The 14,478-nt window shown below is 36.2% G+C and overlaps 1 protein-coding gene across 3 annotated transcripts in view; it reads left to right on the forward strand.

The window, feature by feature from the left end:
- KIF27 (kinesin family member 27) overlaps positions 1–13,176 on the forward strand; it is a 33,562-nt gene extending 20,386 nt beyond the window's left edge. For 2 of the 3 annotated variants that reach the window (XM_075740147.1, XM_075740148.1), the window contains exons 6-18: positions 714–920; positions 1,469–1,644; positions 2,003–2,136; positions 2,676–2,831; positions 3,894–4,099; positions 4,955–5,152; positions 5,499–5,612; positions 6,638–6,814; positions 7,394–7,609; positions 8,588–8,794; positions 9,609–9,807; positions 10,271–10,435; positions 11,123–13,176. In XM_075740147.1, the coding sequence (XP_075596262.1) occupies positions 714–920; positions 1,469–1,644; positions 2,003–2,136; positions 2,676–2,831; positions 3,894–4,099; positions 4,955–5,152; positions 5,499–5,612; positions 6,638–6,814; positions 7,394–7,609; positions 8,588–8,794; positions 9,609–9,807; positions 10,271–10,435; positions 11,123–11,586 (2,619 nt within the window). In that variant the 3' untranslated portion in view covers positions 11,587–13,176. Of the gene's footprint in view, positions 1–713; positions 921–1,468; positions 1,645–2,002; positions 2,137–2,675; positions 2,832–3,129; positions 3,268–3,893; positions 4,100–4,954; positions 5,153–5,498; positions 5,613–6,637; positions 6,815–7,393; positions 7,610–8,587; positions 8,795–9,608; positions 9,808–10,270; positions 10,436–11,122 lie in introns of all 3 variants that reach the window. The other variant, XM_075740149.1, reaches the window with a different exon arrangement.
- Positions 13,177–14,478: the final 1,302 nt, after the last annotated feature.

Below are 14,478 nucleotides of genomic sequence, written 5' to 3' on the forward strand. Positions count from 1 at the left end.
TTGTTACTAGGCCAGATTTTAAAGGTACTTTGAAAACAATTGAAAGGAGTAGAGGGAGTTGAAAATGGATATAATCTTGGCCTTATGGATGAATCAGGTAAGATAAGTAGTTTTGAACAGTGTACAGAGACTGCTGTAGGAGAAGCAGATAAGTAAGTTCTCCAAACTAGCTTTACCAACAAAGTTGAGGCTGGGTAGAAGAAAAAGAAACAGTCTGTACAAGGGACCCTGGGATCATGTACATGTTTATCAATACAAATAATCTTTAAAGTGGAACTGCTCAAAGAGGAAGAGGAAGCCTGTATACATGTTTAATTAATTAGACTCAGACCATGTGTTTCCTTTGAACATTTTTGTTGAATTCCCATTTTATTTCTCCATAAACACACATATAAAGCAAGCACAGGCTTATAAGAATGTCACCTACTTCTCACTTGATGCCTAGATAAGCTAACGTAACTTACCTGGGATGGGTCTTTCTGGACAAAAATGTGTCTAAAATTTATTGGACTTGGGGTGTGTGTGTGTTAGATTGATGATATGTCATAGAATTTTCAGTTTGTTGCAGAATTTGTGCACTGCAGAAGATTTTAGTGTCAGTGAATGATTTACAAGATTCTTGACCTTTGTAAGGAATTTAGAAATTGTGAATATGATACAGAGCTCATGATCAATAACAGTTTTGCTTTGGTTTCCCCCCCCCTGCCCATGAGAATGAGAAAGTGGTGGAACAGCAAATGCTTATTGATCAGCTAAAAGAAAAGTTAGAGAAGTTTACAGATATGAAAACTTCGGACTTCTCAAGTGCTTGTGGAGATGGGCCAGCTGTTGTGGCATCTGCAAGGCGGCCATACAGTGTCCCACTCACAAAGAGTCTGCTACCGTCTCATCACCCACCTTCACAGACAGAGACCCGAAAGGTAAGGTGTACCTTAATGTTACTTTTTTTTCCTCTTTACTTTGTACTGGTTATAATTCAATTATTAGACTTGACATGACAAATTATAGTGGCTTTCTCAGATGCTGTTTAGCTTCCCACTGAAGACTCTGAAAAACTACTTTTTAATGTCTTGTGACGTATGCTATGCCACAATTGTCCAAAATGTTCAGTCTTAAAATTATCCCTTACAAATGCTAAACCTGTAGTCTTTTCTGGTGTTTTCCTGGTGTTTTTGAGGGTTCAGATATGAAGCATTATCAAAAATGAATGATTATTCTTACCAATATATTGAATACATGGGATAATGAGTTGCTAACAATGCCTTCTTTCATATTTGGAACAAGTGCTCTAAGGTCTCTCAAAACATTTTGTTACAAAGGCAGTCAGAGTTCTTATAATTACAATTTTGCTTGCAAACTCAGGTGATGGCAGACTTTAAAATTGAAATATTTTTTAAATATCATTAAAGAATTGCTAAATTGTTGCAAGTGGTTTTACCTATCACTTTTTCTGTGTACTTTTTGACAGGTGTATACCAGCCCCCCTGCCTTCTCCCTGGCTCGGGTAATGGCAGAATTCCGTGCTCGCAGCCAGATGATACTGAGCAACATAGAAGATCAGGATAAAGTCCTTCACTGCCATCTCTCTGATCACAGCGATGAAGAGGAGGAAAATATGGGCAGAAAAAAGAACACCTCATTTAAGTAAGTTTTTTATTATTCTTTAATTTTAATTGCAGATGAATGTATAGCAAGGGTAGTATTACTGCCTAATCCTGCCATAATATGAGACTATTTGTGATGTTACTTATGGTCACATTACAAAACAAGTTTAATAAACATAGGTTTTTGATTTAATAAACATTGCATAATCCTTTTCTTGGGGCCAGAATGTACCATGAAGATCAGGGGTTAGGGCAATGGGGAGTAGATGGGAAAGAAAATAAAAGTGCTTACGTGAGTTTGGGATTCTTCTCTGTTAAGATCATGTACTTTGCCTGAAGCTTAAAGGAAAATTACCCCTGTGTGTTTGGAATGTAGCATATTTTTCATTCTTCCTTAGGCATTCCATAAACCGAACATGGACACGAAAACAGGCTTCTCTGTGCTTTCTTCCTGATCTAAATGACATGAAGTGTCAAGTAAACAAGTCTGGTTTATCCAACAAATCTGTGCAACAGACTGACACAACCACAGGTAAAATGGAAGTAATGAGAACAAATCTTATTATAGTATCAGAATATGCAAGAATGTCTTTAGCACATGTAATTATTTTCCCAGCAAAATATGTGGGTTTGATACAAATATTTTTTTGGGTTATAGTTCAAGGTAGGCTTTCAAGGTTCTCTTCTTACCCTCTCTGATGTCAGTGACCTTAATGTTTAAGTAATACTTGTTAGCCAGACAGCACTTCACATATCAAAAAGCTGGTTAGATATACATCTTTAGTACCGCTTCACTGAAAGAAAATAGGTGCTATTATCTTACGAGACATGCACTGAAATGTTTCAGGAATATTTTTCCTCCCACTTAGGGTCTTGAAATGCTACTGCATACCATCCTTTTTTTTCCTGTTTAGACACATGGCAGGGAAAAGACTCTGCATTGTTCTCCCCTTTTGATTCTTTTACCTCGTAGAGAAGAACTCCACACATACAATGTTCCAGAGTACTATCTTTCGGATACAGAGTGTACTCCAGGTTTTTTATCTCCATATTGCTTTGTTTTCTTTCAAGGTGAAGAGATTGACAGCCTCCAGAAAAGTCATGTTTTTAACATGCAGAAGTTAAAGAATTCAGAGTTGAGACTCACTGAGGCCAAGCAAAAAATGAGAGAACTTGCACTTAATATCAAAATGAAAGAGGAACTTATTAAGGAATTAGTAAGAACAGGTAACTGGCTGCTGTAGGGAACATTAGAATGAAGGTGTTCAGAAAGAACAGAAAAGGCACAAAACTTCTGAAGTCCTGCATGTCTTTGTTTTTGTGTAATTAGCTGATGCAAGAATACTTTTAATAACTTAAAGATTCATAACTTTCATTTATTACTTGCTATGATTGCACTAAAGGCTTTGAATTTTGATTACAGCCTACTCTGCTATGATACGCAGATGTATTTGTTAAATATTTTTTGTGCTTTGCTGATTATTGCTTTTATCCACCAATAGTGTAATTTTTCATGTATGCTCAGTGCTACTGATCTCTTCGTGGACATGTATTTGTCACATGGTGTCTGGGATAGGAGAGAAGATACATCACTGTGCTGGGAATGTAAGCATTCCCAGCATTGCAGTAGAGAAGCAGGAGTCAGAAGTGAATGAGGGAAAAGGTCAGTGTCCCTGTTAGCCTACATCCCTTACACATCTATCCTGGTGTATATATGCCTGTCAGAAACTAGCCCTTTGATGACAGTAAGGATCCCTTTGCTCAACCAACCCCTTCAGTCACACTCTTCTGTGCATACCTTCTCTTGTGTTGTCTTTTGGCACTGAGAAAGATTCCTTGCCCCTAGAAACAGTACTTTGGGGAAGATTGCCCAAACAGGGCAAGTCAGAGAGTAGAAACACAATCCAAAGTTGTTTACCGATTATTAAACTGGAAGTTGAGTAATAAATAAATGGCATATTCTTCTGGAAAAAGCAAAATTTCTCTTGAAATACAAGAAGGCCATTTTGGCAAAAACTACAGTAGGCAGAAGAATTTCACTTTATCTGGCATGCAAATGGCACTTTATTTGGTGACATCAGGTGACTCATGAAGGATTCAGATTTAAGACTCCTTCCTTTCTTTCAGAGTTAAAAAAGGAACTGTATGTTCCTTTAATGTTGGAAAATGTTTCAGAAATTATTGGTTTAGGCAGAATGAAGTAAGTAATGATTCAACTACAGAATTAAGTATCACATTTCAACTGATTATCCTGCTGTTTTTACACTATTTGGATATGGTGTCTTTAAGGTAAGGATGCTGAGTCTGTAAGTAGGCAATATTCTTTGAAGATAACTAAACTGGAGCAAGAATCTGAGCAGGCCAAAATGGAACTGGCTGAAACACAAAAGCGACTTCAGGAGCTGGAGAGTAAGGAACTGAGAGACATTCCTGAAAAAGCCAAATTGCAGAAAGAGTTCCGGAAGAAGATGGATGCAGCTAAATTGAAAATGCAGGTATTTCTGATCTGACCATTAAGATTTGCAAATCTCAGCCTCACTATAACCTTTGAACCTTAACACTCTGCTTGTAAAACTCTCACCAGTTTTACACATTGGAAGCTGGTTGGATTGAAGTAGCTAATGAGAAACTCAGTACTATTATACTCAGAATGCTATTTAACATAGATGTGGTTAGATACATACAGTATTTTCTTGGTAGATAAGAAACCAGGAAAGAAGTGGGTCATATGAGATGCTCATACATCATCATATGTTGTACCATAAAAAGAATCTACACAAGGAGACTATTACAAGTTTATTACCTGCCATAAATAAAATTGATGTTTTATGAAAATGCTATATAAATTCCAGCTTTAAGCAAATCACTGTGATGGTTTGCAAGACCAGGCCAAATACAGTCATATTTGTTTGGCAGTGACCTAGTTTTAAGTTCTGCAATACCTAAGTTTAAATTCTGTGTAGGGCCAGCTTAGGTGCTCTGTGCTTCTCGGTCAGACAAGCACCATACAGAAAGCGGTAGCTGGATTATTGACTTGAGTTCAGGACCAGCATTCTGGCGCCATTACGTCTCTGCGCATTTTCCAGAGCTGTGATTTCTGTTAGATTTTACTGCTTTCATTGTATTGCCAGGCATGAACTGTATCTTTAACTTTTTATGTTGCTTGAGATTAATTCTGCCTGTGCCAACTTTACCATATAGCTCAGAAACCACAGAAATAAAGAGTGATTGTTTGAGCAGAAGTTAGTAAGTCTGAATCTAAGAATTCAGTGAAATAAAGGATGAAGTTGAGTCATATTTTAGTTTCAAGTTTTCCTGCTATTAAGCTGATATTTGTTGTGAACATTCAGGCCTTACAGAAGAAGCAGCAAGACACTAAGAATCTGGCTTCCTTATCTAACCAAAGTGAGAGACAAGCAACAGAACTTGAGCAGAATGTGGCTCAAATGAAGCATCAGCAGACCCAGCTACAGAAGAGACTGTGTGAGGAGAGCGAAAAAAAGAAGCAACTAGAAGCAGAGATTCAGCGGGACCAGCAACAAATTAAAGTAGGATTCTTCCTGTTTCTTTATGACAAAGAATTAGATGAGCCAATTTTACTTCTGCTTCCCCAAAGACAGTAAACTATACTGCCTGGCTTTCCATAGTTTTAAGTAATGTCTGTCTTGACAAATGCACTGAAGAAATTGTCTATAAACATTTTCACAGAAATCTGAAGTTTGCCTTTCTCTTCAGCTTTTTTTTTTAAATTTTATTACTTGGTGTCTAGCTCTGAATTGCAATTTTGCATGTAAATTTAGGGTTGGTATTGTAGATTATATACTTGCTGGACTCTGACTTTAAATGCATTTTTAAAACAGACTGAGGCAGGAAGAATGCGTTTTTTTGTTTTAGGAACTTCAACTAAAGATGGAGCAACAACAGAAGATCCTTAAACTTAAGGATAAAGAGATTGCTGCATTTAAAAAGAAGAAAAATAACTCAGTGGGAACTTCACAGAAGCTACAGGTAGCTAATCTATTCAAAATCTGTGTGGACCCTGAAAAAAGTTTTCTTTCTTCATCCCTAGTCATGTTTGTAAAGTGTTCAGCAGAAGAGTACTCCATCATAGTTTTGTCTTCTCGTTTGCTGTAGCAGAAATTGGGATTATAGTCTAGCAGCTCTTGTACTCTTTTTGAATGAAGGAAAGGAGAGGCTCCAATGTCCTTTCTATGATTTGTCAAAGACGCTGATTCAGAGACCTGAGGTTTTGTTGTCCGGTAGGTTTGAGGGTGATCCTGATGAGCTCTGTTATAAATGTTCCATGATTTGCTTGGTTTTTTGTTTTCTCCTCTGATGTAAATGACAGAGGTCTATGGTTTTAATTATTCTTAACAGGGTTAGAAAAGTAGGTGTCCTATGCAGTAGTGCCACCTACATTATTTCAGATGTGGATATTGGAACATGACAATTTCATGAGTTACCCAAGGTCTTTAGAGGTGAAAAGAAATTTTAAAAGTTAAATAAAGGCAACTTTTTAGCCTTACCAGGAATATATCCACTGACAAACTTTGACAAACAGAGCTCTCATTTACTGTCTTTCTTCTTTCCAACATCATAATTTCTTATCACTTAATGTTTTTCCACAAATAGCTGGTCTTGGGCAACTATAATGCAGTGAGGATGGGCTAGCTGAATTCTTGTGGTACCTTCCAAACCCAGTTGCTGTGATTATATGGAAGACATCTATTTATACAACTGTTCTTAGAAAAAGAATACATTTCATTAAAGGCATCTGATACAAATATGTTTATACAAGATGTAACAATGTAACATTACTGAGCCTATTTTTAAGACCATCCAATTTCTGTATTATTCTGAGTCAAGATTGTGTTGCAGAATTAATGTTAACATTAGAAATGTCAATTTCTTCTACAGTTTTATCAGTTATTAAAAAAAAAACCCAACACACACACACACACACACCCCCAGTAATAAAATTCTGACCCAAAAAGTCCTGGTTAATGCTCTCTGGATCTCTATTTAAACTTTAGAAACTAGAAGAGCAAAAGAAATGGCTGGATGAAGAAATGGAAAGAATTCTCCAACAGCACCAACAGTTAGCAGAACTAGAAGAAGATTTAAAGAAAAGAGAAGCCATTGTAGCAAAAAAAGAAGCGTTATTGAAAGAGAAAAGCCACCTGGAAATCAAGAAACTGAGATCTAGCCAGGTGATTTAAGAAAAAACATGAAACCACCGTTACAGTGCTGACTGAAAGACTGAGGAGGGCAGGTAGATAGCAAAGAGGCTCAAGCCATGTGACCTGTGTCTCTACCACTGCCATGAAGTTATTGTGTGGCTTGAGCAAATCAACTTTTACAATGTAAATAACACAGAATAATAATTTTTATTCATTTTTTCTCCCCAAAATTCCAACATAGAAACAAAAAAATTGTGTAGTTCTGTTATTGCAGAGCATTAAATAATATGGTATCAAAAGATGACTCAGTCCTTTTGCAAACTAGAGAACATGACAGGGAAATGTTTCACATTATTGACTTTTCAGTAGCAAAGGTGAATAGAAATTGAAGTATCATTGTCACTTATAATGGCTAGTGCCTTTAATTTTTAGTATGTAGAAAACTACATGTTGAGCGTTTTTGTTTTCTTTCATCTTTTTGAGTAACTAATAAATTTTATGGTAGCTGTCTACTCAAAATAAATGGGGTCCCATTGCAAGAAGCAGGCAAGTCTTTCACTGCAGAACTGTCTCTCAGTTTTGTATCTTTGGTTCCTGTGGTTTTTTTAGGCTTTAAACAAAGATAGTATGAAATTGTCTACTCGCTTAAGTATGCTGGATCAGGAACTGTGTGATAAAGGTATGCAGCTTCAGGGCAGCACCACTGAAGATAAGACGGACATTTTGGAAAAAATTCAGGTTCTCCAGGCAGAAAGGGATCAGCTGCTCAGAAGAAGAAATAGTGTGGACGAGAAACTGAAAGATGGTAAAGTGTTGTCAACCGAAGTAAGTAAGCACCTCTAAGATTAATATAAGCTTTATGTAGTGTTGTATAATAAAGTGTTCCAGTCAGAACCTAAAATGTGTCCAAATATTAGATAAGCTAGAACCCAGGAACAGAGGTTGGGTACTTTTGTAAATAGGAATGTTAAAATACTTCTATGATAGCACTACTTACATACCAGTGAACACAGTTGATATTCCGAGGGACGTAATTCAGCCTTGTCAAACTCCACTAGCCTAAGGATCACATAATCAGGAATAAGGAAACTAGAGGTTCATCAGTTTATCATAGGCAGATATTTTAATGTCCGGACATAGAACAAGGCAATTTACTCGCATAGTGATTCCCCTTGATTTTTTTTCATAGCATTCTGTGAAAAAGTAAACTTCACCTGAAAGCCTTCATATTTTTACAGCAAAAATAAGTCCTGTTACCTTGATGGTTCATGTATGAGTTGATCAGTATAATTACACTGAAGATACAATAAATTCATACAAAATCACAGATTAGTTTTAGGTCTTGAGAAGCAGTATGTGTTGCCTCACTGCTCAAAATCTTCTGCAGTGCTTCAGGCCATGCATTTCTGCCACTTCCCTACAAAAGTTATGGTCACCAAACTCCTTACTGACCTGATTCATTCATTAGTCCAACAGAAAACTAGCATAACCAAAAAAATAATAGCAGAAGTCAAACTGTGGGAATGATGAGGAAAGGATAAAAAGGAAAACGATGAGGAAAGGATAAAAAGGAAAACATGACTTCTGTTTTTGTTACGAAACATTTGATCGACCTCTGTATCATGGAAGGGGTACTTTGTACTCTTACCTCTTTATTTTTCCCATTCCATTCTCTGTACTATGACTAGTTTGTCATGCCCTTAAGTTTAGTTTTACTCTTGAGAATGAAGTTAAAGATGTCTTATGTATAGAAAGATTAATTCTACAGTTTTTTTTAAAGATGTCACTTGTGTTTCTCTGTAGGAAGAACATGTCCTTTTCCAGCTGGAAGAAGGAATTGAAGCCCTGGAGGCTGCTATTGATTACAAGAATGAGAGTATTCAGAATCGCCAGCACTTGCTTAGGTCATCTTCTCAGATTCTTTCACAGAGCGAAAATAATGTAATAGGAAAACTAGTTTCCCTGTCTGCTGCTGAGCTCAGAGCTATCCTCTTCAAATATTTCAGCAAGGTTTGTTGTGGCTAATGAATAATATTTTATCCTATTTTTGTTACTATTCTAGATAATGAAGTGAAATGGTGTCAAGAAATAAAAATAAATTTAACAAGCTTTTGGTGAAAAACTTTTCAGGTTACATAGATCTGCTATTAATTCAAGTATTTTTAAATTTCACATTACCCTAAATAGGATACTTGCATGTTAACTATGTATATGTTGTTTTGGGGTCATTAGCTTAAAAAGTGCTGCAAATCTGGAAATTTCCTTGCCCCTTTCCAGTGCTGTGTTGCTAACTTTTGGAGCAGCAACTTAATTAAATAGTGGTGTTGTATTGAAATTCTTCCCAACTGCAGGCTTCATAAAGCTCAGGCTAGTATTCCTATTTTTTTTCCTAAATCTAATATAAACTCTTTTTGTATACACTGCCTGTAGTGTGTACAGCCAGATCCTGAAGAATCATACTGACATCTGGAATGAAATGCATTAGGACATGGTGTGCCTTTGTGACCTTGGGTGAACCATGGGTGATTTTGTGAACAATTTGTCTGTGGGATGCAAGTTGGGAGTTTTCCAGAATTGGGAAACCACTGTTGCTTTAGTTTAAATTCTGCACAGGGTATTAAAAAAAATCCACTAGTCCATGTGATCAAAATGTACAGAGCTCATTTCTAAAGTGTGAACTTGTATCAGGGGCCAAGTCTGTTTCCATTATAAGCTTATGGTTGTGAAGACCATTGCTTTAGTATGCTTTAATCCATCAAGCAGAAGGGTAAAAGCTTTTATTAAAATGGTTTGATAAATCAAAAGAAGTGTATTTCTTTCTTAGATTGTTGGCCTACGTCAGTCTGAACGTAAATTACAACTGCAGATTGAAGAACAGGAAATGAAGGTCATAGAGCAGGAAAACCTAATACGTGAATTAGAATCTGCACTTGAACATGTCAAGTTGCAGTGTGACAGACAGCTGACCCTACAGCACAAAGAACATGAGAAAAAACTACAGTTAATACTGCATCATTTCAAAGGTATTTGCTTCTTGGGGGAGATTGTACAGCAAGTACTGTCAGGCACTACTGACAATTACTATATTGCAACTGAAAAAAAAAAAAATAAGGTTCAGAGAGATATTTTGGCTGTTACTAATTCTGATGTTGTGCAGGATGCTGAGGAACAGACACATGGTGTCTGTATGAATGGAAAACTGAATATGTTTTTAAAGCAGTATCAGAATTGTTGTACTTTCGTATTAAATTTGCTGTTACTGGAAAGTTGAAAGATACCGGTCCTGCTGATCTTAATCTTCTAAATACTCCTATCAAAACTGACAAGCGGGTTTGGCATGGCCTTTTTTATCCTGTGTCACACTAGTTAAAATGTACACCCTGCAGGCAAACTGTCAGCAAGGTACAAGATGTATTCTTTCTAGCTGGGCATCTTGATTTTTGGCCTAGAGATATTTGGTTCTTAAACTAGTTTTACTTGTCCTAGAACAAGATAGTGAAGGTATCGCTGAAACCTTGAAAGGGTATGAAGTAAAACTCCAGCAACTAGAAAAAGACTTATTTTTCTATAAGAAAACCAGCAGAGAGCTGAAGAAGAAATTGAAGGGCCTCTTTGGAGAATCATCTCATCAATTATTGGCATCCACTAAATGTAAGTATATTTTCTTAAAATATTTATGCAATTGTCGATAGACCATTTGAAGGGTAGTGAACAGAAGTATATCAGAGACATAAAAATCATATTTTTACTAAACTAACTGTTCTCTAGGAGTATAGTACACCTCTCCCCCAGTTTCAAAGGAGAGACAACACTGGTTTGTAGCTGTAGCAGTGGTATACCAGTGGTTTAACTTTTTATTTTGAATACATTTTGAGGCATGCTGCAATACAATGTAATAAAAACATTTTATAATTTGTTGCTGAACTTTAAAAATAATAAAACCCCTGTGTGTGCATTACAGTAAAATTTGCATAATGTGTTTTGTGTGTTGTCCTAGTGTAATTGCTGACTGGTTTTGAATATATGAATAACTTCATATTCATATGGGTCAGTTGTTTTAAGACTGCCTACCGCGATACATTGCAAGTTAGAATGGTGAGGCTTGTATAACCAGCACCTTGTCAGAGGAAAGTAACATCTAACACCTCTGATGATTTTGTAGATGACAAACTTTTTAACAGAAAGGACAAAATATGAGGTGCTGATATTTTTTTACTAGTTCACACTACAAATTACAGATGCTGTAAAGCCATAGTCACTAACTAATATTGCTTGATGGCAGGCACTCAAAAGAGTTGTAACTTTTAGCTATTTATCTCCTGATAAATTTAATTTTAGATAACAGTGCTGGTGACAAGGCATCCAGTCAAGATGAAGCAGAAGTTGCTTCTGAAGAATTCAAGTCAATGCTTAACCCTGAAACCAATAGTCGACCAGGAAAAACAAAAGAAACAGACAGAACAGGTATTTTAAGAGTACAGCAGGATTCGTACAAGCTTGGAGGAGATGTTTCAGACTTTGGGTGCAACAAAGAATGTTTGTCGAGCGCTAGTGATGACAAAACAGGAACAGATGAAGCTCAGCCTTCAAAATCTCATCTTCAGCTCCCTTCTGTCATCCAGAGAAGAGAAACCGTAACACAGCTTCAAGGAGTAACTCCAGTAAAACTATCTCGCCGAGAGCTGCGTCATATTCCTCCCTCTGAATTGTCTTTGCGACGCTCAAGCCTTGGAGCTGGTGTCAATTCTATTGCTCCAGATTCCATCGAAATGGACAAAAAGTCTAGTGTTACTATGACATAGTTACTCTTCATTGAATTTTTAATAGCTGTTGCTGCTGAAGCAATTGTATTAGATTTCTTTGTTCATGGTCTTCTGAAGTATCAACCATGGATAAATGAGTAAGTTCCCTAGTTCCTGATGCTCACTCTCAAGTCATTAGGTGTTATGTTCATACAGTTTCAGTGAATCCGAGATGGATTTTAATTAATACAATATCTAAGAACTTTCATTCAAAGGCCTTTTAACACTGACAAAATTATTTTATATTGTTTTGGGGTTTTTTTTGCAGTTAACTTCAAAAATAGAAATATTTTTTCAAAATTGCACTGTGAAGTACACTGCACGTGTGTAACTGAGGTGTCCTAGAACAATATTGTACTTCACTTTCTTGGGTCAGAAAGAATAACAAAGTATTTAATTTATTTGGATATATAGCTAGAAAATTTAGTTGCCAGACTGTCACCTAGTGTTGATAATGACTGGATTCTTTAGGCTTTTTATCTAAAAACATTTTATATGAGCCATGTTTGAGATCAAAATTGGTCCTAATGATAATTTTTTCCCTGAAAAGGAACATAACTTACTTTCCTTTTTCTTCTTTATGGCTTATTTATTAAAATAAGAGAACTGCTTATTCCACTTTCTGGTTTGATTTGTTGGGCTTTTAAAGAATTGCACTGTGTGGTATTTATTTCTGTACTTCTAAAACGGAAAAAAAAAAACAACCCAGAGGACCAAATTCAGCATCCTGTAGGTAAGCCAGATGGACCAATATATTATTTTATTCATACTAATTAGTCCTGTTCTTTCACAGAGAAATTATTATTATGGATTCCATATCTGCTTCAGAGCAAAGACTACACATATCTTTCAGTTTGCTGCTATACTGTGGTTGGTAATGCATTCAGGATAAAAAGTAAATCTTTTTTTGTAAGAGGAAAGTGGTCACTGAGAAGCATATGCTTAACAGCTGCACAAACTTGAAGGCAGAATCCAGAATTCTGTATTTAAATGAGATTAACACTTCTTACCATAACTCTCCTACATAAAAAGTGGCAGTACTGAATGGAAAGTAAGGTTAGTTTTATTTTAGTCGTGGTGACTTCTGCCAGTCATGTTTGAAAATGTTGTCTTAGATTATTAGATGTACTTAGGAAAGGAATTTTTGCTTTCTGCTATTGTCTAGGCAAGGTCTTACGTACAGGATGTGTGGCGATACGTATAAAACAATGGCATTTTTCTGTGCTGCAAGCACAGTTCAAATCTGTCCATGTTATGAAGATGCTATTACAGCATGCTAAATGGAACTACTGTCTTACAGCACATTTTTAAGTTTTCTGAGTAGACTGCAAAATATTTCATTCTAATCAGATAGATAATCCACTTAGTATGTTAAATGATTGTATCTTTCCAAGTATACCTAATTATTAGCTATTGTTCAGCTGAATTCTGAGATAAGGATTGGGTCTTTCTTGATTGTTTTTGGATTGGGCTTGATTGTTTTTACTGTCATGGAAGTACTGAGCCTTAACCAATGCTAAGTTTAATATTAGTGTATATATTGTTCACTTAATGTTTTCAGTGAAAAAGCAATAAACAGAAACAAGTGAATATAGTTTCAAATGTGTACTTATTTACTACATCTTAGTCGTAAGTGAAGGAATTGTTGAAGGCATTTCTTCACAAGGTAATACTGTGCATTATCATGCACCTCATACTACTGTATAAATAAACATGAGTTCCTCTTCTCTGAAGTCTTCACAAATGAAAAACCTCTTCTTTATGGATGCGAGATAAGCAAGGGAAAATGTAGGAAAGTACAGCTTAATCACTAGATGTCAGCTGGTGCTCTGGAGGTTTCTGTAGCTGTGACACTGCAGCATAAGCAGTCATTCCAACATTAGATTCTGTATGCCATATATACCCATTTCAAGACATAACTACTATGTCACCAAATGTAGATAAATACATCAGATACATTTCTGATCTTTGGAGAAGTAGAAGAATTGTTGACCGAGAGAGGAACCTAACATAAGCAAAGAAATGGGCGAGATCAGTAAGGAAAAGTAAACAGTGATTTATGTTCTCATTTATGTAACTCTAATAGAGCTAACAAACACAATGGTTTTACCTCTTTCAGACAATATGTAGCTCCTCTTATTTCTGCTAATTAAAACCAAGACTTTATCTGATAGGGTTTTATTATCACTCTCTTTATTTTACTTCCTTGATATTATTCACTGGCATTTATGGCCTTCAATGACATTTATCTGATGTGCAATATGGGGGTAAAAACAATATGGAGCTAATTTGCAGTGATCCACCATGCCAATATTTCACTTATTAACAGGTCTTTCTCCTGCTATGTCCTGCTAAAACTAACTAAAAAAACCCAACAAAAAACCTGTGTATATAATCTGTTCTGTTGTCTTGCCAGTAACCGTGAATATAAACTACCTTTAGTTCTCATCTGAATTCTGTACTACGATTATCTGAACACTGTAATGGCTGCATTTCCAGAATAGACTCCTGCCCTTTCCATTACTCTTTGCTTAGTACTGCCCATTAATGGCAGAGTTACCCATGCAAGTAGTTTGCAGTTCTCTGATTTGTGTAAACATTAATTGCATCACCTTTGAGAAGCAAATCTGGCTTTTAGTAAGTTGCTGGAAGTTTTACCCCATCTATACCAAAACGAAGTTTCATTCTTAGTAACTGAAAGGTGAGATTTAACAGGTATTGAAACTCCCAACTATGGGAGTGTGTGGTGAGGGACCTTTTATCCTGGCACAGCAATTTTCAGTCTGACGGATTGGAAGTTTCCAGCTTGAATGCACGTTTATTGCACAGCTGATACACAGTGTGTCGGCTCTGATTTTTAAGGTTGGTATGCTGATTAAGCAGGTTATTCTA

The sequence above is a fragment of the Balearica regulorum genome, chromosome Z, assembly GCF_011004875.1.
Source record: "Balearica regulorum gibbericeps isolate bBalReg1 chromosome Z, bBalReg1.pri, whole genome shotgun sequence".
In the NCBI taxonomy this organism is placed as follows: Eukaryota; Metazoa; Chordata; class Aves; order Gruiformes; family Gruidae; genus Balearica; species Balearica regulorum.